General features: G+C 35.2%; 1 protein-coding gene across 1 annotated transcript; it reads left to right on the forward strand.

The window, feature by feature from the left end:
* Positions 1-7,615: 7,615 nt before the first annotated feature.
* On the forward strand, positions 7,616-8,580 carry LOC108989254 (ethylene-responsive transcription factor ERF023). The gene has a single exon (XM_018962802.2). It carries the CDS (start codon positions 7,767-7,769, stop codon positions 8,328-8,330), a length of 564 nt encoding a protein of 187 aa, XP_018818347.1. The 5' UTR covers positions 7,616-7,766; the 3' UTR covers positions 8,331-8,580.
* Positions 8,581-22,664: the final 14,084 nt, after the last annotated feature.

Consider the following 22,664-nt stretch of genomic DNA (forward strand, 5'->3'; position numbering starts at 1 on the left):
TATTTATTGATGATTTTTCAAGGTTTACATGGTTGTTCCCTTTAAAGCTGAAATCTGATGTTTTTACTTGTTTTATCAAGTTTAAACAACTAGTTGAAAATCTGTTCTCCAGAAAAATTAAACAACTTCTAACTGATAATGGGGGAGAGTACTTATCTACTGCTTTTCAGAATTTTCTCTCTACAAATGGAATATTGCACAAACTCACTTGTCCTTATACATCTGAGCAAAATGGAATATCAGAAAGAAAACATAGACATATAACTGAGACAGGCCTATCCCTTCTAGCTCAATCTCAGCTTCCTTCTTGTTACTGGGTTGATGCTTTTCTCACAGCCACCTATGTTATCAATCGACTCCCTACACCTGTTCTTAGCAATGAATCTCCTTACTTCACTTTGTTTAGGAAACAACCTGATTACTCTTTGCTAAAAACATTTGGCTGTGCCTGTTATCCTCTCCTTAGACCATACAATCCACACAAATTAGCCTTTAGGAGTAAAAAATGTGTGTTCCTTGGGTATAGTTCAAATCAGAAAGGGTATCGATGCCTTGACTTACAATCAAATAAGGTCTATATCTCAAGACATGTCATTTTTTGATGAGTTGAGCTTTCCTGCTCATGCTACACAGGGTACAACTGTTGCTTCTTCACCTTTGCAGAATCAATTTCCTTCCTCTGTCAGCTCTTCTCAATCAGGTTCCATCTCTAACTCTCCACCTGTTATCTCAGTTCCTTTATTTTCTGTTTCTGATATTTCCAACTCATCTATATCAACTTCTCCTAATCACAATTTCTCTCCTCCAGCACCTACTGAAATGTCTTACCCAAGTTCTCCAACATCCCATGCTGAACTCTTTCATGCCTCAGACTCACCCCTTGTTCCTTCTCCTAGTGAGTTAACACATAGTTCTCATGATCATGATCCACTTTCCACTACATCTATCCCTGCTTCCTCATCTACTCAAATCATCACACGTTCTAAGACTAATTCTTTAAAACCTAAACAATTTCCAGATTATCACCTCTACCATTCCACCAAATATCCACTCAAAGCCCTCTCTACCATACACTTACCCTCTGAACCTCATACCTATATAGAAGCAGTGAGGGACCAGCAATGGATTGATGCTATGCAGGCTGAATACAATGCTCTACTAGCTAATCAAACTTGGACCTTATGTCCTCGGCCTGGTCATAAACAAGTTGTGAGAAACAAGTGGGTGTTTAAGATTAAACAAAAATCAGATGGGAGTATTGATCGATACAAGGCTAGATTAGTGGCAAAAGGCTTTGATCAAATTGATGGAGTTGATTTTACTGAAACTTTTAGTCCTGTTATTAACCCTGCCACAATCAGACTAGTATTGGCTCTAGTTGTGCACCATGACTGGTTTATACGCCAACTTGACATATCTAATGCATTTCTTCATGGGTACCTTGAAGAAGAGGTGTATATGGAGCAGCCTCAAGGGTTTAAGGACCCTGAATTTTCAGATCATGTATGCAGGTTGAACAAGTCCATCTATGGACTTAAACAAGCTCCTCGAGCTTGGTTCTTGAGGCTGTCCCAAGCACTATTGGCACTCGGGTTCATTGGCTCAACTGTTGACACCTCTCTATTTACCTTTCATCACAACAACATCTCAGTCTTGGTGCTTATTTATGTTGATGACATAATTGTTACAAGCAATTCTTCCTCTTATATTGATGCTCTTATTACTAATCTTGGGTATGAGTTTGCTGTTAAAGATCTTGGCCCACTCTCTTATTTTTTGGGCATTCAAGTTACACAGACTTTTGATGGCCTCCATCTCAATCAAGGGAAATATGCTACTGATTTATTACATCGCACCAAAATGGCTGGTGCTAAACCAGCTCCTTCACCATGCAACTCAGGTGCAAAACTCTCTAAATTTTCAGGTGATCCATTATCAGATCCCTTTGAATACCGCACTTTGGTGGGAGCTCTACAATATCTGACACTCACAAGGCCAGATATCTCATTTAGTGTGAACCAATTATGTCAATTCCTCCACTGCCCCACTACAGATCACCTTGTTGCGGCTAAACGAGTGTTGAGGTACCTTAAGGGTACATTACATTTTGGTCTTCAGTTCAGTAAAGGCACCCTTCACCTTAATGGTTTTTGTGACTCTGATTGGGCGGGATGTCCTGATGACAGGAAATCCACCTCTGGCTACTGCATCTATCTTGGACCCTGTCTAATATCTTGGTCTGCTAAGAAGCAACCAGTCATAGCAAGATCGAGCACTGAAGCTGAATATAGGTCTATGGCTTTTACAGTGGTTGAACTTTACTGGATTAGAATGTTATTTCAAGAACTCCATATTCCACTTACCAATGCTCCCTGTCTCTGGGTGGATAATATTGGTGCTTTGGCTCTTTCTTCTAATCCAGTTTTCCATGCTCGCACTAAGCATATAGAGGTGGATTATCACTTCATTCGGGAAAAAATTTTCAACAAGGATATTCAGGCCAAATATATCTCTACTGCTGAACAACCATCTGATATATTCACTAAGGGCTTAACTTCATCACGCTTCCTATTTCTTCGTGACAAGCTAATGGTTCGTGACCTTCCCATCACCTTGAAGGGGGATGTTAGAGATATATGTTCTGATAAACCTCCTAACAAACCATCAGATGAGGATAAACTTAAGGAATACAAAACTGCATCCGAGAAGTCAGCCTAACAAACTATTAGATGAGGATAAGCTTAAGGAATACAAAACTGTTGCTGTTACTTAAACTTATCCTCTGTTATGTTCACTTATCCTTTGTTATTCAAATATTAGTTACGTGACTTATCCATATATTGTAATTCAAAACTTTGTAATCCTCTATATATACATAATCAATACAAGGTGCCTGGTATCAATTTTGAACCAGCTTTGCTTTTATTTTAACTTCAAGATCATCAATATCATCTACTAATTAATGGTGCTGGAGGATGGCAAAGAGCAATTGATGGACAGCCAGCCACCCACGCACAGTTTGGCTGGAATGCTCCTGATCATGACTATAAGCATGCAGTGTTCAGTCCAGTACTTAACTACACATAAACATAACAAATGATCAATGCGGTAACAAGCTAGCTAGCTTCTTTTTACCAAAAATGGAGTCTCCTTTTCAATGCCAAATATTTTAGTTCCGGGTTATAATTAATTAGCTAAGCATGTTGGAACCTTATAATTAAGATGGAACCAGCTTTCAATGTGAAGATAAGATTTTCTTGGCAGAAGGCTTTCCTTTTTGTAAATCTTTAAGAGGCTAATGTCCATTAATGTCTATATAGGTACACTTGTGGTTCAAATTAAGTTGATCGCTGCAATCCGATCCAGACAAGAAGTAGTCGCTTTTCCCTTCACGTGTTTTCACTACTTGTTCTTGTTTTTCTAAACAAAAATGCCAAACAAAATTTTGAATTCTCTTTCATGAGGACCAAGCTGCTAGCTGCAACCCGTCATGATCTTCTCCCAGAAACAACATTCGTCGATTGCATGCGTGTGACCTCGACGCGATCAAATGGCACACAATTCATATAACCACATGATTTCCATTATGTTTATATATATAATATCCATTAAAGCGAACAAAAAAATTAATATGATTGATTACAGAATTAATCATGATAATTATAAAGAAATTAGGAAAATGATTCGGTACTCATGATCTAAACATGATATAGGTAATATGATATTCATGTTCGATCATGCATAATATATTATATCATTAAAATTAGAAGACGATCGAGAATTCCACGTACGTACTTACGATATGATCAAATTGTGCAGGTCACCGTCGACTCATTATCTATACAATGACACGCACATTTTACCCAACATGCACGAGCTTTTGTCCACCTCAAGCCAACAACAAAGACATTAATTACAACCCACTAAGCAACATCGTTCTTGCCGGGAAAAAAAAAAAAAAACCATGAAGAAGAACAAAAGAATTCACGAAAATCACGGGCTACACGTCAGGACACCACGAGAACCATATCCATAGAATTAATTACAATTTACAAAAATGCAACAGCCTGGAGGCCAGGTATGCATGTTGGCACTGTGATGGCCAAGGATCATGTGGTTCAGGTTGTCGTAGGAGCCACAAGCCAAAGCATAATTTTGGGACGAAAAATCAATACCCTGAGCAATTAATACACTATTAATTCACATTTTTTAGTACGTCATTGCCGTATGGAAAATGTTTTAGCTATCGACAAAACATCCCCATGATGGATTCGATAAAAGATTTTATTTATTTTTGAATTATTTTTTATTTAGTGATTAAGAAAGTGCTTTTTTAATGTTGTATTTTTTTTAAATGTTAAAGTTGATTAGATAAATATATATAAAAAAAAATAACAAATGCAATAATCAGGAGAATCTCTCGGGAGCCATCATCAGTGGCTGTAGTGCTAACCTTGTCGTATATATAATATAATACAGATCAAATATTCCACATATTAAGGTATCATCTGATGATCATGTTCTGTATAAAATAGGCAATTTCCCTTTTATACATATATATATCATTCACGTACAATATAGTACTCTTTAAAGTAATTTATCGAAATCTATTGTTGTTTTGGCTTAATATTTTTTAGTTATACACCATCCAAATGAAAATGGATAAAAGGAAAATCTTTTGTACAACTCTTTTATAATCTTGTTTGAAATGGATTTTATTTTTGTAAAACAAATTAGTATAGGTAAGAGTAATATTATTTTACAAAAACAGCTTCCATTTAATGTAGAGCTGTGAAAAAATTATAAAAGAATTACGTATCTCTACCATTAATACTCCTTTCAAATGCACCATACATCTAATTATCTTTTTTTTTAATATTTTATTTTGTTACTTTTTATGTTAGGGCTATAATAAGTTTTTGTATTTAAATATTTTTCTTTTCCACGATCCGATTTTTCGAAATTATATTTCTTTTCCACACTCTTATTTGACTTTCATCTCACTTTGTAAATTATAGTATTTGTGATCACTCTTGAATATTTTTTATATTTTAAAAGAAAAATTCAAAGATTGATAGGCAACGATACTACTACAAGAAAAATAATTATTTGTGACGAATTATTTGCGACGATAATGATTATTTATGACAAAAATAAACTATTTTGGCAATAAATAATCATTTTCGTAAAAAATAGTTAGTCACAATTAAGCAGTTTTCTTATAGTTGCATAAGAGTAAGATAAAAGTGTAATTCTTATATTAACTTTCTAATTTGAAAAAAGCTTCCTTTCCTAATAGTTGTATTTTAAGAGCATAATAAAAAAAAAAAAACCATATTAAGCTAATTAATTGTGAACGAATAATCTTCATTAAAAAAAAAAAAAACCTGGGTTCTCCAAATGGAAAACCTGTGTTCGAACCCCCCACCCCGCTATCAAAAAATAAATAAATAAAAATTGTGAACGAATGATCTGCATTAATATTGATTTGCATCCATAAATCATGAATTATTAATTGAAGTGTATGCACTTCGGACAAAATATGGATAACAATATTTATCTTCAAAAGAAGATATACGAAGGTTGTTAAAATCTATGAGCGGTTACCTAATTCCTAATACGAAGAAAGATTAGGAGTGGATCTAAATTAAGAAATAATGAATTAGAAGTTTAGGACGTACAAGTTGGCTATACTGACAAAATGCTCACTTGGCTCACGTAGGACTGTAAATAAACAAAACTAATTGCTCAATCGACTCAATTTGTATATAAAATGGAATGATCAATTATTAAATGATACAACTTATACAAAAACATAAATTGAATCTTATAAACCACTATAAATAAATTTGTATAAACTCATATCTTCTTAATAATATGAGGAGTCTTTATAGACTATTTTTAGGACTTCTTTGAGAAAATTTGACTAAAAAAACCAATTTGGGGAGTTCAATGGCAATGCCCCAAAGGGTAAGGATGACAATTCATATTCGTATCTTGTCAAGTTATGAGCATTTGATTGTATGGATCAACCAGAATCCGATCTGTTTAATTAAACGGTTCAGACTCTACAAACCTAAGATGACGCATATAAATCATAGTTGACACGACAAGACTACCATAATCCATTTAATATTAAACTCATATTGGGTTAATGTGATAATGACAAATTTCAATCCATTCCATATAAATGTGTTGAGTTGATCTATAAATTTATTTTGACCCAATTAACATAATTTCATATGTAGGTTAACTATAAAAAAAAAATATTCACAAATATAACTAGATTCATGGTAAAATATCTTATGATCAATTTTCAAACCAATAATATATATGAAAATTAACTCATTCAAAAAATAAAATTGCATATAACAAAAAAAGAAACCCCAATATTTTGTGACATTAATTAATCAAATATTAATATTAATATTATATCACAACAACAACAAATGCATATAAAGCTAAATATATATAGAATTTGTAAAAAGAATTTATTCAAAATATACAGATTGATTCGCTATCGACCTGTTAATTAATCTAATATTATCGATTCAATTTCAAACCCGCTTATTTCATGTCATGTTCATATTGGATTACGGGCTGTATCATATAAACCCTACTAGAGAGTAGAAATTAATGTTTCATACAATTGATTCAATTGTTTCATATAATTATAAGCATGTGTGAAAATGTATAATTTACATGTTGCTAATTAGAATTTTTTTCCAAATGTTAAAAAGCTTAGCTTAAATATAAATGTAGCTAATTATCAAATAACAATAGGTAAAATAAAATCAGAACCACTTTGGAGTGGTCGGTCTGTTATTAAGTGTTTAGCAGCCCCCAGATGACAAGCCACCACGTCAGAATCTACACACAAATTAATCTAAGATCATCACATTCGATCAAGAGTCCTGAAACACACATCGCTTTGGAGCCTTCAGCCCTCGTATTGTCCAGTATACGAAAGCGCCCCCTCCAGTATACAAAATCACCCCATCGTCGCCGTCCTCTCTGTTCGTCGCTGCTGTCCCCTCAACCACTTACATGGTAATCTTCCTTCTTCTATTTTATATGGGTCTACTTGCCTTTGCGTCTGGTTACAAAAACTTCCCATTGATTAGCTAGCTAGCTCTTCTTTGTTTCTTCCATCTTCGTTCAGAAACAACATGGAAGCTTTCATTTAAAATTACATTCAGAATCACTTCCATGGAGGGTCATAACAGGGGCGGATAGGGGTGTTTATATATAAATCCAACAGCAAAACAACATCAGGTAATATATACAAATCGAATCAAGAAAAGAAAATGAAAGAACACATGGACAACATCAAGAAGCACAGAATAGGAAATCAAATAAATCTGCAAAAAAATACCAGATCATAGAATTTGTAAAGAAATAAAAAACACAATCGACGGGGTTGAAAAGAAATAGCTGACAGGTTAGAAGGTTAATTCAAATAAAATATAATAAATAATAAAGGTAAAGTTTTTTCAAAAAATAGGACCCACTTAACAAATATATATACTTTTTTTTTATTTTTTTATTTTTTTTATGACGGGTCCTACCATTTTTTTAAATTGGCACCTAGTTGTATCTATTAATACTCGATCGTGACAATATTTCTGATCACTCTCTATCATGAAGTGGAGATATGTTTTCTCCCTTCTCCAAAAGCTTTTTTACTCTGAAAATTAAGGCCATTTGCTCTCAACGGCACCAGCTACATACATTTTTAAGTCTTTATGCCACCGCTCCTAACGTAAATGGAGAAACAATATCCATGCACTCAACATGCCCTTTCCTTCACTGACGTTGCCGCTACCGCCACCAGTACTACTAAAGCTGATAACCGAAAGCCCGACACTCAGCGCGGCGGTACTCGCCACCCCGTTTTCCGTGGTGTCCGAAAGCGGAGGTGGGGGAAATGGGTGTCCGAAATTCGGGAGCCCCGCAAGAAAACTCGCATTTGGCTGGGCTCTTTCCCGGCTCCAGAAATGGCAGCCAAGGCTTATGATGTCGCGGCATATTGCTTGAAAGGTCGCAAGGCGCAGCTCAATTTCCCCGACCAGGTCGAGCACTTGCCGAGGCTGTCCACATGCACCGCTAGGGATATCCAGGAGGCAGCGTCGAAGGCTGCGCAGACCATGGCGTCATGGAACAAGGGACGCGACTCTGGGTCGGATGGCGAAGATTTTTGGGGGGAGATTGAATTGCCGGAGCTGATGACGAGTCCTGGGTGTCATTGGAACTCTTGCGGATGGTCGTTTACCAACGACGGCACATGGCCGGATGGAGAGTTGGCGCAACCATTCATGGCATGCCTCTAATGTGGATTGTTTCGCTGTTTGCGTGGTTGTTAGGCTACATATATGCATGTACTCCGTACGTAGATCCAATGCACTGGTTCTGTTTTGCTAGCCCATATGTAGAAGGAAACGTGGACACAGATACTTATCTGTGCGTAAATATACGTGTGTGTTTATATATATATATATATATATCAAACCTAATTAAACAAGTAATTTGCCCTGTTTTGCGCATTCTACCGCATTAGTTATTGAATCTCGGCATTATAAATCAAAATCAAAGCAATCTCAATTAAATCTTAAAAGCCGAAGACATGATTTGATCCATTTTTAAATAAAATGGAAGTGGTTTTGTTCTTGTCAAATGGTTTCCAAAGGTGGTAAAGGGGTTGATCTTTGTAAATACATTGGAAACAAAATTGTTGGTGGAGAAAGATCAGCAACACAAAAATGCCTGATCTTTGGGACGAGATTTTTCTTTCTAAAAAGTCTTTTGAGACACAAATATTGTCCTTTTTAGGGCATACATGCATATATATGCATCCACCCAACTAGCTAGTGAGTTGCTGTAAAAGAAAAAAAAATAGAAAATAATAATTATGATGATAAACCAAGCTATAGGCACGCATTTCCACTTTTGCAGTTAGCTAGCGCAAGAGCTTTGCGATGGATCGTTCATCGTTGTGTTTTTCATGACTATATATATATATATAGTTGAACGGACTAATTAATTTTTACGTAAATACGGACTAATTTTCAATGACATGATGATATACTACAATATAATTGAAATACTACGTATTTTTATTTTGAAACTACCTAATAATTATTCTACTAAAAGGGACCTAGCTAGCTATATTAATGTAACACACATGAGTACATACGTCGTTCTCTCTCTCTCTCGCTCTCTGATCTCTTAACCAGTCTGAAAAATTCCTCACGTGTGTTAATGCTTAATTAATTGTATCTTATCATGTGGTGTCAAGTCAAGGATGAAAACGACAGAATTAAATCGTGACTTCGCTAGCTGATCCCCCACCTCCAGCCCACTTGTTTCGTGTCTTCTTCGATGATCCGGTCCTGCTGCCAAAACATCACGTAAAGTTGACAACTATTTTTGTTTTTCTTATTTTTCATGAAAGATCAAGACAGATTTTTCATCACGATTTTTTGTATATAGAGATCAACTGATCCAGATACTTAGTTTTTTTTTTTTTTTCAAAAGAATGACGAGATGAGATGAAGTTATTAATATAATACGATCGAGCAACTACAGTGAACATTAATTTTTCCTCTCTCTCTTTTTTCTTTTTTCTTTTTTTTTTTTTTAAATTTTTAATGATGAATTCCATCTTGGAAATTAAGTACTTTCTTTCATTTGTTATATGATTATATCACGAGAGAATGGTTTCCTTTTAAAGACCCTCTAAACAGGTTATACTCGGTTTGTAATATATATTTTCATTACATATATGAATATTGTGTACGTAATGGGCTCTGCTGACGACTAATTTGAGATAGTCAATCTCCAAGAAGATCAAGATGGAGAGAGAGAGAGAGTCTGTTGTATGAATTTTTAGAGAGTAGTTTTCCCTTGATCAGTTTGTGGCTATATATATTTCATTAGCTTTTTTCAATACGGTACCGTATTTACAACATATGAAAAAACAACTTCACTTCACTTATTCATTCAGCACCTCACAAAACCAAACGACACCGTGCCATTTACTAACAATCTCAATTACAACTAACGACAACGTATCTCTCAAGTATATGACGAATAAAGCTGTCATGTATGCTTTCCTTCTTTCTTCTTCTTCCCAGCGCCATGTTCATCAAATTGAAGGAAGGATGAGATGAGGGATCGAGCTGCAAGGAGGTAATTAACTATTGTACAGCTTGGTCTCCTGCATAGGTAGCCTTCAAATCTGCTAACCATGTTGGAGTTGGAAAGGATATAACAGCCAACAACCCAGATTCATCATCTTAACATCTTCTAGAAAAGGCATTAGCAACCTTGTTTTCCACCCGTCTTGTACTCAATGCAAAATGCAAGAAACTTAGAGGGCCACTTTTGTTGTGAGGATGTGCTTACTTTTTGCTCTAAAAAATATTTAAAGTTGTAGTGATCAGTCCTAACTATAAATATTGAGCCTCCAAGCTCACTACAAGAAAAGTGCCCTTCTGCTGCGAGATACACTCGTCGTGTAAAGCCCAAAAACCGTGGAAAAAATTCATCTATTGCGTGTTATAATCGCCGACAGCTCGCTGATGTCAAAGCATCACAGTTGCTCTACTAAGCGCCGCAACGGTTACGTCGCAAAATTTGAGGAGTTTTCATGGCGATTGAGACGCCGAGAAAGGCTGTTAAGCACTTTGCCGCAATTGGAATCCATCTGGTTGTTGTAATCGTCACAAACAATGTTGCACATCCTGCGGGGTTGAATCGTCGGAAACAACTTACTACCAGCATCGAGGTCGAATCGTCGCAAAGAACTCAGTATTACGATGGTTTGTTCTGTTTGTAAATTACTTCAGTTTTGACATTGTTCTTCTCGCTGTAAAATTTGCCATGATTTGTTATCACAGCTGATTCTCGAAATTTGTTGGTGGAAAATACCAATTTTGGCCATAGATCCATCGCACCATCTGCTGAGTTCAGAATGAATTGAATGGCAAGGTACACGTTGTGTTGCGACAATGGATTCGTGGCAATAAGGAATGAATTTTTGCAAAAGCCGAGCTGCCGAACGCTGCGAAAAGTTATTGTAAACAATTACTCTGCATCGGTCTTCTCCATTTGCAGCAAATTAGAAGCAACCAATCTCATATTTCAAGAGCATCAATTTGGAGCTTTTTCCCATGTACGTGCAACAGGTTCTCACTTTTATAAGGAAAAAAAAAAAAAAAGAAGACTCAAATTATACAATGTATCTCCCAAAATTCCATTGGATTTTCATCCTCTGTTATCATTTTTTTCATATTTTATTCTTGTATGACATTTGCTATAATGATGCACTTATTATCCTACACGTGCTAATAAACTACATAAAGGTTTTCATGCATCCAATGACTAATAATAACACTTGTCCAAGTTAAGGCAATTAACAATGCAGAGTATAAATATATAAACTTTTGACCAGGTCATACGTGTATATAGAAACTTCAAGAACAAGAGTCAAACATTCATAAGTTTCTTACATTTTCCCACAATACATATATACTTGCTATTTCAACATGCCACAGTCCTACAATTCCTGTCAATGTCTGCACAAAAGTATTTCTACATTTGTTACTAGGATCTTGTCTAGCACAACCAATTTAGCATCCAATGCATGGTTTTTTTACCTGGTGCAAAAACAGAACAAAGGGATAAAGTCAGCCCTTCATTTATTTTATCTTCCTGTAGGCACTAGAGAATCATTAAAGTAACTTATCATGGAATTAAGTATATATTAGCATATAATTTCCAACAGTAGTAACTTGTTCAACTCTATGAAATCCAACTAACTAAGATAGCCACCACCATATATACTTGTCCTATTAATTTTAATGTTGAGAGGAAAGACCACTAGGTCATGAGTGCAATCAAGACTTAAAAATCTGGAAATGTTTGCACCCTGGTTGTATTTAGTTGAAAAACTTAACTCTCCACATCCCAATCCAATAAGGTAAACTCTAAAGGCAACATACACTACAATCTACATTAGACATTTATATGGCAAGGTTTTCCTTGCAAGTGGTAGTTCTAATAATATGTAGCATATGCCAATTCTTGAACAAAAACCAATGCAGAATATTATTATCAACTACTTATAGAAATTTGCTATGCTCCCAGGAAATATATAAGTTAAACCTTTTACTTCTATCATGAATACATGCCTCATTTTCGAAGTAATAAATATACTTTATTTCAAATCACTTTTTGAATCAGTAGACATTCATTAGTCTACCAAATATCATCATGCTGGATAAATTCATCCCATTACCCCTTATGCCATCTAATCTGCCCATTAACATATGAAACACGTCAATATAAGCAACTTTTAACCAACTTATCCTTGGGAACTCATCATGATGAGTATGAGAGGATAAGCATAATCCATGAGGCAAATAAAACAGAGTTTGTTAATTATGTTTATGGACGAAGAGACCAAGGAATGCCTTAAATTTGAAATGACAATATGGGATAGTCATCTAACCTCTATTGCCAAACCCTCTCTAGCCACTGCAGAATTCCAAAATCTGCCTTTTCAAAGGCCATTCATCAAAAACCATAAACTGCCAAAAAAACAAAACAAAAACCATCATTGTCAAAAAACAAGAAGTGTAGTTGCTGGCAATAGTGTGGCTACGGATCTCCTTGAGTCTCTCTTTGAGACTCTAATTCTGACCCAATTTCTGAAAGGCGAAGGTTTAGGTGTTGCTCATAGTCCTGCATATGGTCTCTCATAGCCATGAAACCATTCTGAAACTCTTCAAACCGATTTTGGAAGTACTCTGCATTTTTCTTGTTCTGTTCATTTTCTCCAACAAGGCGTTCATACTCCTCATTTGGTATGCCAGACACTTTAGAAGATTCTGGAATAAAAGAGTGGCCCAACCCTTTAGAATAGCCTGACCTATGGTCCAAAACCTCCCTAAATATCGCTGCCGCTGCATCATCCGTATGATTCTCTGGCTCTTTGGCATCCATCATTGCAATCATTTCATTCTACAACATGTAAACAGTTTCGCCATTACATTTATATAATTGAGTGCTCATTTCCAATTCACTACACATTGTTTTCATTCTACAAAATATTTCACAACACGTACATGCATTTCAAGTATGAAAATACCATGGAGCTGATTACGTCTAGTACCCATTGTATTGGCATATATAGCATGTGGCTGAAGTGTGAAATTTCTTTTACTATTAACTAGCATTAAGTATTTGCACTGTACTTTGACCATATTTATGTTTAACGCTACTAAAAGTTGTGCTCACATAATTCTCTTCCGTAGTGGGTGTGATGAATCTTCCCTTCTTCATTGACCAATGAACATCTTTATAAGAAGAAATTAAATTCTTATCCTTCTACACAATGTGAGGTAGGCAAACATTAGTCTTGACACATCCTTAAAAATAACTTGCAGAAAATTATAACAGGTTGTAAGCCACTATTCTTAACTTCACCTTTTGTTCCATTAATACAACAAACGACGTTCTACCGCTTGTGTAGTTGACCTTCTGTTTACGCCTATTATCTCTATTTTGCTCAGACATTTTCTGCAATACGACATACATTAGTCACTCTAAAACTTGATTAATTTTTTAGAATTTGGGGGGCTATTGTTAGATTAAGTAGGCGTTGAGTAACAATTACCTTGAATGGTGCACTCACCCACCGATTGCATAACCACTCCCATATTAGCTTCTCTACCAACGAACCTTCATTAGCTAGTGCGTCCTCATGTGTTGCATATTCTTTGTATTTAAGGTGTAACAAGTAATGAAACGCATTATATGCACGACATAGTTGATTTGTCATTGTTTGACGATGTTTTTTCTTGGTCCAATCCAACAGAAAGTCAGCCTATAAATGTACCGGTGTTAGATTATTTGATGCACCACACTTACCTTTAAATATAATAAGTCTTTATGACTATAATTTAAACATTTGAAATCAGAAGCCATATACAAATATTTGAAACATTGAAAATACAACACAAAGTCAGCCTCTGACTAAAATGAGTTAGCCTATACAACACAAAGTCAGCTTATAAAATTTCTCATATCAGTATGTTTTTGAACTTGAGAGCGTTATAATTGCAATTCAAAGCATATTCTCATATATACTAGATAGTCACACTTGTCTCTCCTCCATTATATTTAACAAATGAAGAGACCTTGATTGTTTGCAGTCTTAGTACAAGCATGAATGGGCTCCTCCCTAAATTTCTGAGATCCATGTAGGACATGTTTTGTAGATTCAACAGGGGAAGTCTGGGTAAGTTATAGTTCCTTATCTTTCTCATGTCTTTTAGTCTTGGCTGTGGTCAGTATTCTTGTTCAAATGTTGTAAGAGTTGCATGCGTCAAATAGTGTATAACTAGGAAGTTGGAAATATCTGAAATCTAGAGAAAACAAGGCCTATGCAATGAGCTATTTAATGGTTACTATTTTTGCAAAGGTGTAAATATTTTAGATATTAATTAATAGATTGTTCTTATTTAATAGAGTTTTTTATCATTTATATAGAAAATCTATTAATTAATAGGTTAGCATGCAAGATTCATATCCGTATCTAAATGGATGTCATTGCTAGTGTAAATTTCTAAGGTAATTTCAGAACTAGTATTTTTAAATATCTCAAATGTGGTTTTTCATCTCTTCGAGGAATGCACTCTGGTGTTTCTTCTTGCTTAAAATTGACACCTGGTGTGGGGTGGGGTAGGGGAGGTGAAGCCATATGCAAATATATCCAGCATTGAAAATAGAACACAAAAAAAGCCTATGAATGAATGAGTTTAAAAATCCCATGTACCATACTTATATGTTATTCTAACAACTTATCCATACAAGAGCAGTCACATTCAAAATCAGCCTATGGACGTGCCAGTTTAAAAAGGCCATGCACAATATATTTTTCAATTAATCTAACAACTCTGTGAAAGATTATAAGCATTAAAAATTACAAGTCATGAGGAAATCTTCGAAGCATTCAAAATCTAAAGACTTACTCGAACGCGCTCAATTAGTTCATCTTTCTCCTTCACGTCAACCACCTTCAAGCTAATATGCCTCATCTCTGCATAGTGCTTAATGATCCATGTGACTCTCGTGGTGTATATTGTTCTGTTGTTGCATGATGAGCCTATCCTTCCATCTTTGATATCAAGTGGTATCTTTCCTAACTTTCTCAGCCTCTCAAACTCAGTCCCTTTTGCTACACCCCTACGACATTTAGAAGTGGTTGGTTCTATACCACAAACACAAGCCATATTGTACATGTTAGAAATGATTTTATTTTGATTATTTATCCTCTCATACCATGGGCATTTATGAAAGACTTCATGAACTTGTGTTTGAGTTTATTTACCCTCCCCTTGGCCGGTTGTATTCATCTCAGCCTCATTACAGGGACCCAAAAATGTTTCCCCTACAAAGTCTGGAGGTTGAGTGGAGTCATCAGATGATAACTGGCATTCATCTCTCAAAGTCCAAGTTGTTGGTTCTAATGGTAGGCCTCGTCCAATATTAACCTGTCGTGGTGCTTGTCCAGTTGATCTTCCTTTGCCTCTTCCTCTTGCCGACAGAACCATATAACCAAATAGAAGAATAACTTGCTAATTTGTTAACAAGATCAAAGAACTCAGAAGGAACTATAGCAGACGGAGAGGCTGAAGCTAACGAAGGTAGGTTTGTTCCAACTACAAGAATGCCTTCTCTCTGTACAGAGAAGTGAAGTTGTCTTCTTGATTGTTTTGAAGTTAGACGTGGAGTGTTGTATGCTCTGTTTTTTCATGTAATGGCAAGGATAGCTGGGGCATAGATCTCCAAGTCATACGTGTCATCTTGTGTTCACTTGCATCCAGAATTTTCAATCCTGATATTTCACTTTGGCGCAATTGTTTTTCCTATCTCCCGCGCAAGTGCAGTAGTAAAGTAAACACGAGGATGCTTGCCAACTTTAACGCTACGTCACTGGCCTATTTCCCAATAAGATCTAAATGCACAGTAAACTGAAAGTATTTGACACTTAGAAAAACTTGAAGTTTAGTTAAAAGTATATATTTTTCCTAATTCAAAATCATTTGAGCCAAAATTTTATATTGGATTGATCAAAATAATAATATATTATTTTTTTGAATAATAACATTTATATTTTTTTTTCATATTTTACAACTATACTAATCATATGTTAATTAATAATTTAATTTTTACTTAAATTATTATTTTTCGTTCCATTTTTTTCTTCAATCTAATTTACAAAACCAACTAATTATTCTTAGAGACTAATATAAAAACTTAATATACAAGACCAATTATAATATACAAGACAAAATATAATATATATAAAGATCTTAATATATCGAAGCAATTATGAGCGGTTGGGTATGATATTTTAGAATAAAATATCACTTTGAAGAAACACTTAGAAATACTATAAGTCATATTTGAAGCCACTTGTATTTTACTACTCCAATGCAAATGATTTCATCTTTATTTCTCTCTTCTCTCAACATTTTCTACCAGAAATCAAAGGTCCCTTTATAGAAATTTGATTTGTAATATTATTGGATGGAAAATATTTAAATTTTCTTTGTAATTAAGACATTTATATTGAATTTTAAATGAGCTTTATTAGACGTTTGTGGTTATTAGCATTAAATGATCATTGAAAATATAATTTCTTAACCAATAATTTAATTAGAATATGATTAGTAATTAATATATAATTGGTAGTAAGGTAAAATATGATGAAATTAAATAAATTATAAAAAAAATTAATTATTATTTCGATATAATTTTATTATTATATAATGCATAAATGGATAATCTAATATGGGATTGGATGTGAATGGAATAGGCGAAGCCGACTTCATGTCATATTAGCTAAAACTTGCGTTTGGGTATGACTATTCCATGAGAGTGCTCATATACCATTTTCAATGGCTTATGTATTATCCATACAGGAACATTATTTGAAGAATTGCTCAAAAAAAAAAAAATTTTTGAGAGTTCTTGCCGATTACGTAAAAGGAAATCTAAAATACAATTCTCTATAATAACCTAATATATGTAATGGGTACTGTTCATCTTGTAAACATTAGCATTAAATTTATATTTCATTGTTGTCTCTCATTTTCTTTTACTTTGATTTTTATCATAACTGACATTCATGCACAAAACTTCAGTGATTGAACTAAGTAATTTTGATGCCACAAATACACATTTCCATCATATATACACAGTTGAATTGGTATGATTAAATCCTCATACAAACTTTGCTCAACATACAGTCTGTTGGGTTCTATATAATGATGAGTAAATTGAGAAAGCCATATCTCGACATCAAACCCATGTAATAGAGGAGTGCATGTATAAACAATTAATAAGTCCAAATTACCATAAAACTCTCTTTCGAGAAAGCTAGTCTTTGGAAAAACAACTCGTTCAACCCCAATTATTCTGAAATTTTCCTCAAACATCGACCAAGTAGTAAACGTATTTCTCATGTCATATTGGTATGCATTTGAGTACTAAATACAAAAAGATGCTGCCAGACCATATCCAATAACATCCTTTTCCTCATCTCACCATTCTACTGAGTATGCTGAATTTTTCCAGAAAGACTCTTCAAGTGTTGTGATGATATAGCTCCGGGGAACTAGGATCTGACTGAAATTGTGATATATGCTTGCCTTGAGAAGTAACGTAAAAAGGGTTGCATCCTACCGACCATATCCAATCCTGCCAGACCATTCACATTGTGGAAATCATCAAATGATTATATTAATACATTCTATTAGCAAATTGAGAGGAATCGCACATATCTGCTTCTAGCTGGAATAATTTAAAAAATGAGAGCATGTCTTTTACTTTATTCCATATGATCTTTCTATCCATATGATCTTTCTATCAATGCATCAGTATAGTTTTGTCCTAATGACATATGACATACGTCAATAATGGTTCCATAAGCTTGATTGTAGACAAGATGAAGAGAAAGCAAACCAGCAAGATGCTCTGAGGCAGGAGCCAATGCAGCTTTTATGGGCCTCCTGAGCAGCAAACCAGCAAGATGAAATTTATTTTAGCCAAAAAAGGACATAACGAAAAATACCATCAATATATCAAATAGAAAAGGCATGTATTTAACTACAAACTGAGTATTTAACTAGATAGACATCAATAAGTCAGATAGAAAAGACATGTATTTAACTACAAAAAATATCATCTTTAATTGACTTAATAGCTCACAAGCTACCATTGGAAAAATCATTGGGAACACCACCACCACCTGAGCATAAAACAGTGGAGATTGTAGGATTCAAAGGACATAAAAAAAAACAACTTAATGTTGTAACAATAGTGCCAAACTAGACCTTGCAAGTAGTAGGAAAAGGTTTTACTTTCATTTTTATATAAGTTGAACATAATTACAGAGCTAACAAATATGGAAAAAGAAACCAACTTGAAAGAGAATGCAATTGTAGATTTAGTAATATTTTCATAACTGTTTAGATTTACAAAATACAAGGGCTTTGCTATTTTCTATTTATTACTAAATTTAACTTTATAAAAAATATGAGAGAATCATAGGTAAAAAATAAGATATTTCTCCTAAACTGAAAACTATGGAACTGCAATTGTTTTTTTTTAAAGAAAACAAATAACAAACAACTTATTTTTGTAAATCGAGTTGTGTCATTATTTATCAGAAACAACATCAGGATGGTGAAACCATCTTGGACAAATCGAGTGAAGCGTGTCATTATTTATCATAAAGTCAGATTATTTATCGCAAAGTCGGTTGAAACTATAGGAAAAATAAATGGATCCTGCATATATGGTGAAGCATAGCTATCAAAGACTACCAAACAAAAGGTTGTGTTAAGTGACACTGAAATATGTAAAAAAAAATAAGTAGAGAATTGGCATTGTTGCATACCATCATCAGACGAAGTTCCAAAGTCAGTTTGGAGGTCTTCTTCACTGCTACCACTATCTTTTTCATTATATTCATTCTCTTCCTCATCGATGAAGTCTTCCTCATTACCAAAGGTAGAATAATCATGATCAGATATTGGGTTTTAGAGTATTGTGACATCAGCAACATGAACTGGTTCTACATCAGACCTATGCAAGGGGTTAATTGTGTTGACATCATCATATTGGGGTTCTACCTCTACGTATGATGGTTCGTTCTCTTGGAATGCATCATTTTCAAATAAACCCTCATCATGATCCTCATCATTCACGGTTGGCCCTCTTGGAACATCATACATGTTCCTATTAGTCACCTTTTGTACCACGAACCAATTACCACCCAAACTAGTGTCTTTAAGGTAAAATACTTGAAAGGCTTGACAAGCAAGGGCGAATGGCTCATTTGTATACCATTTACGAGAAGTCTTGACACTAGTTAGATGGTCAACAACTCGAATTCCTCTTTTCCCATCACTAATATCAAACAAATCACATTTGAACAAATATACATGACGCCATCCCATGTAGCGTAATTGCAATATGTCAATTACAACACCATAGAAATCAACAGGTTTTGAACGGTGTTCACCGTTAATAGCCACCCCACTATTCTGGGTTCGGCGATATTTTCCCAAGTCCTTTGTGTGGAACCTTATGCCATTCATGATGCAAGCATCATATAAAGCAACCCATGGGTTCGGTCCACAAGCAAGTGCATATATATCGTCAGTGACCTCTTCCTCATTTTCTAAACGCAACTGTTGAACCTGTCAGGAGGGTAAGAAACCCATTTCAAATTATATTCTAGTTTAATTTGACAATATGAGTTTTTTAGGCCTTTAGAGGTAACCTACATGTGTGCGAAACCAACTTGAAAATTCACTTTGATGCCTACGCTCTACATTATTGGTGGAATGTTCTTGAATCTTGCAGTAGTGCTGACTGAAGGTCCATATGCATGGTAATCGAGTTAGCATTAATGTATTATTAATGCTATATTAATAAGATACAAGTAATAGAAAACCCAACATACTTACTGTAGGTACTGTCCAATATCTGCACAATTATTAAGCACATACCATTTTGCCTTTATAAGTAGAGTCTTATCCAATCGACGCGAAGTTGATGAGCCCAAAGGACATACCTTTTGTGAGAACACAGATAACCCTGGATACTGATGATCGTTATCAATATCCCTGTTTTGTTCCACTCGATTATATCTAGTTTCAACATCGTGTGTACAAAGAGCAAAAAGTCAAGCATTCAACATGGACATAAGCTTCAGCATTTGACCCTTCCGGACGAGCCTTATTTCTGACGTAGCTTTTGAATTTTCTCAAATATCTCTCAAAAGGATACATCCACCTATATTGTATTGGACCTGCAAGGAATGCCTCACGAGGTAGATGAATGGCAAGGTGTACCATTATATCAAAAAATGCAGGTGGAAAAATCATTTCAAGCTTGCAGAGGATGATTGCAATGTCGGATTGTAGTCTCTTCAGTACATCTAATGTCAATGTTCGTGCACATAAAGCCTTGAAAAAGGCACTCAACTCGGTCAATGCAAGGCGTATATCTGATCGCAAAAATCCACAATTGCAACTGGAAGTAATCTTTGCATAAAAACATGACAGTCATGACTTTTCATTCATGCTATCTTTCCATCATTGACTGAAACGCATCTAGAAATATTTGTGGCAAAACCATCTGGAAATTTCACATCTGCAAGCCACTTACAAAAACGTCTCCTCTGATTTAAATCCAAAGTGTATGAACCAAGCATCATGGAATATCCACTACCAACAGGTTGTAAATGTAATTCTTTCCTTAATCCAAGCTCCATCAAGTCCCTACGTGCATTTGCAGTGTCTTTATTTTTCCCTTCAATATTCATCAATGTACCTAGGATGTTGTCACATATGTTTTTTTCAATGTGTATGACATCGAGATTATGTCGTAAAGGCAACGATGACCAGTAAGGTAACTGGAAGAATACACTTTGTTTTGTCCAATTCAATTCATTTGGTCTGCGTTTTCTCTTCCGAGAACCTTTGCCAAATTGGACAGTAGCAACCTCCTCTAGTTGTTGGAGTACATCATGTCCCATGAGTTCTGTAGGTGGCAACCGATGATCATCATTTCCGTTAAAAGCAACTTTTTTCTTTCTCCAAGTGTGAGTGGATGGCAAGAACCGACGATGACCCATATAACAATATTTTCTCCCATAACGCAACCACATGGAATCTGTATCGACATTGCATAACGAACAAGCCATTTTTCCCTTTGTGCTCCACACTGAATATGCAGGAAAATCATTAATAGTCCATAATAGTGCAGCATGTAAGCGAAATCTTTCTGACTTTGAGGCATCGTATGTCTCTACGCCGTCATCCCATAACTGTTTTAATTCATGAACTAAAGGTTGCAAACAAAAATTGATGTCGTTTCTTGGTGCTTTAGGGCCAGGAATGAGCAGAGATTGCATTAAGTACAGATCTTTCATGCACAGCCAAGGGGGCAAGTTGTATGGCACGAGTATTACTAGCCATATGCTATAAGGTTTACTCATATTATTGAAAGGGTTGAAACCATCACTAGCTAGGCCCAATCTGACATTGCGAGCATCTTCTGCAAACCAACACTGGTCTTTATCAAATTCTCTCCACATCTTAGAATCAGCAGGATGCCTTAAAGTGTTATGGTCATCAACACGTTGTTCTTTATGCCATTTCATGGATTTTGTAGTGTCCTTTGACATAAATAACCTTTGTAACCTCGGCGTCAAAGGAAAGTATCGCAATACTTTTTGAGGAACCCTCCCTTTTTTTCCTACAGTCGACATCCACCTCGACTCGTTGCATTTAGAACACTCTTCTTTCTTGGCATCCTCTTTCCAAAATAACATGCAATCATTTGGACATGCATGTATCTTGACATAACTAAAACCCAGGTCCCGTTCTAAGTGTCGGGCCTCGTGATATGAGTTAGGCAACTGAATATCTGGAAATGCAACTTTTAACAATTGTAAAACCATATTAAATGATTTTATAGTCCACCCACCAATTATTTTTATATGAAGCAACTTAACTATAAATGACAGCTTAGAAAACTTTGCACAGCTTGGATAAAGTGGGCGTTGGGCATCCTCTAACAATTGGTCAAAATCTGTGGAGGGGCCTTCACTAACGTTGGGTCTTGAACTAGTACCTTGTTCCCCACATGCATCCTCCATAAATGATCCGGCCCGAATGTCATCTATCATCTCATCCATATCATCAATATAATTCTCATTTTCATTACTTTCATCATCTGACGAATTATCACTCCAACATTCATCGTCCCCATGAAATATCCATTGTGTATAACTTGGATCAATACCTATCATAAATAGATGATCTTCGACTTCATTGATTGGTAGGAAGATGCCATTACGACATCTTCGACATGGACACCTGAACGTAGTGCTTCCAGGTGCATGGGCTCGAGCCATATTGAGGAGTTGATAAATCCCTTCACCATATTCACGTGACGTAAATCTGTTTGGCATTTGCATCCAACTCTTGTCCATTTGAATGCGAATCAAACCAACTAGGAAACCTATGTGAGATAAGGCCACTTGAATTTTTTACAACAAAGAATAAATACCAAGAAGA

Source organism: Juglans regia, chromosome 7 (genome assembly GCF_001411555.2).
Source record: "Juglans regia cultivar Chandler chromosome 7, Walnut 2.0, whole genome shotgun sequence".
Classification (NCBI taxonomy): Eukaryota; Viridiplantae; Streptophyta; class Magnoliopsida; order Fagales; family Juglandaceae; genus Juglans; species Juglans regia.

Coding starts and splice junctions, on each gene's coding strand:
- LOC108989254 (XM_018962802.2), top strand. CDS start 7,767: ATGGAGAAACAATATCCATGCACTCAACATGCCCTTTCCTTCACTGAC.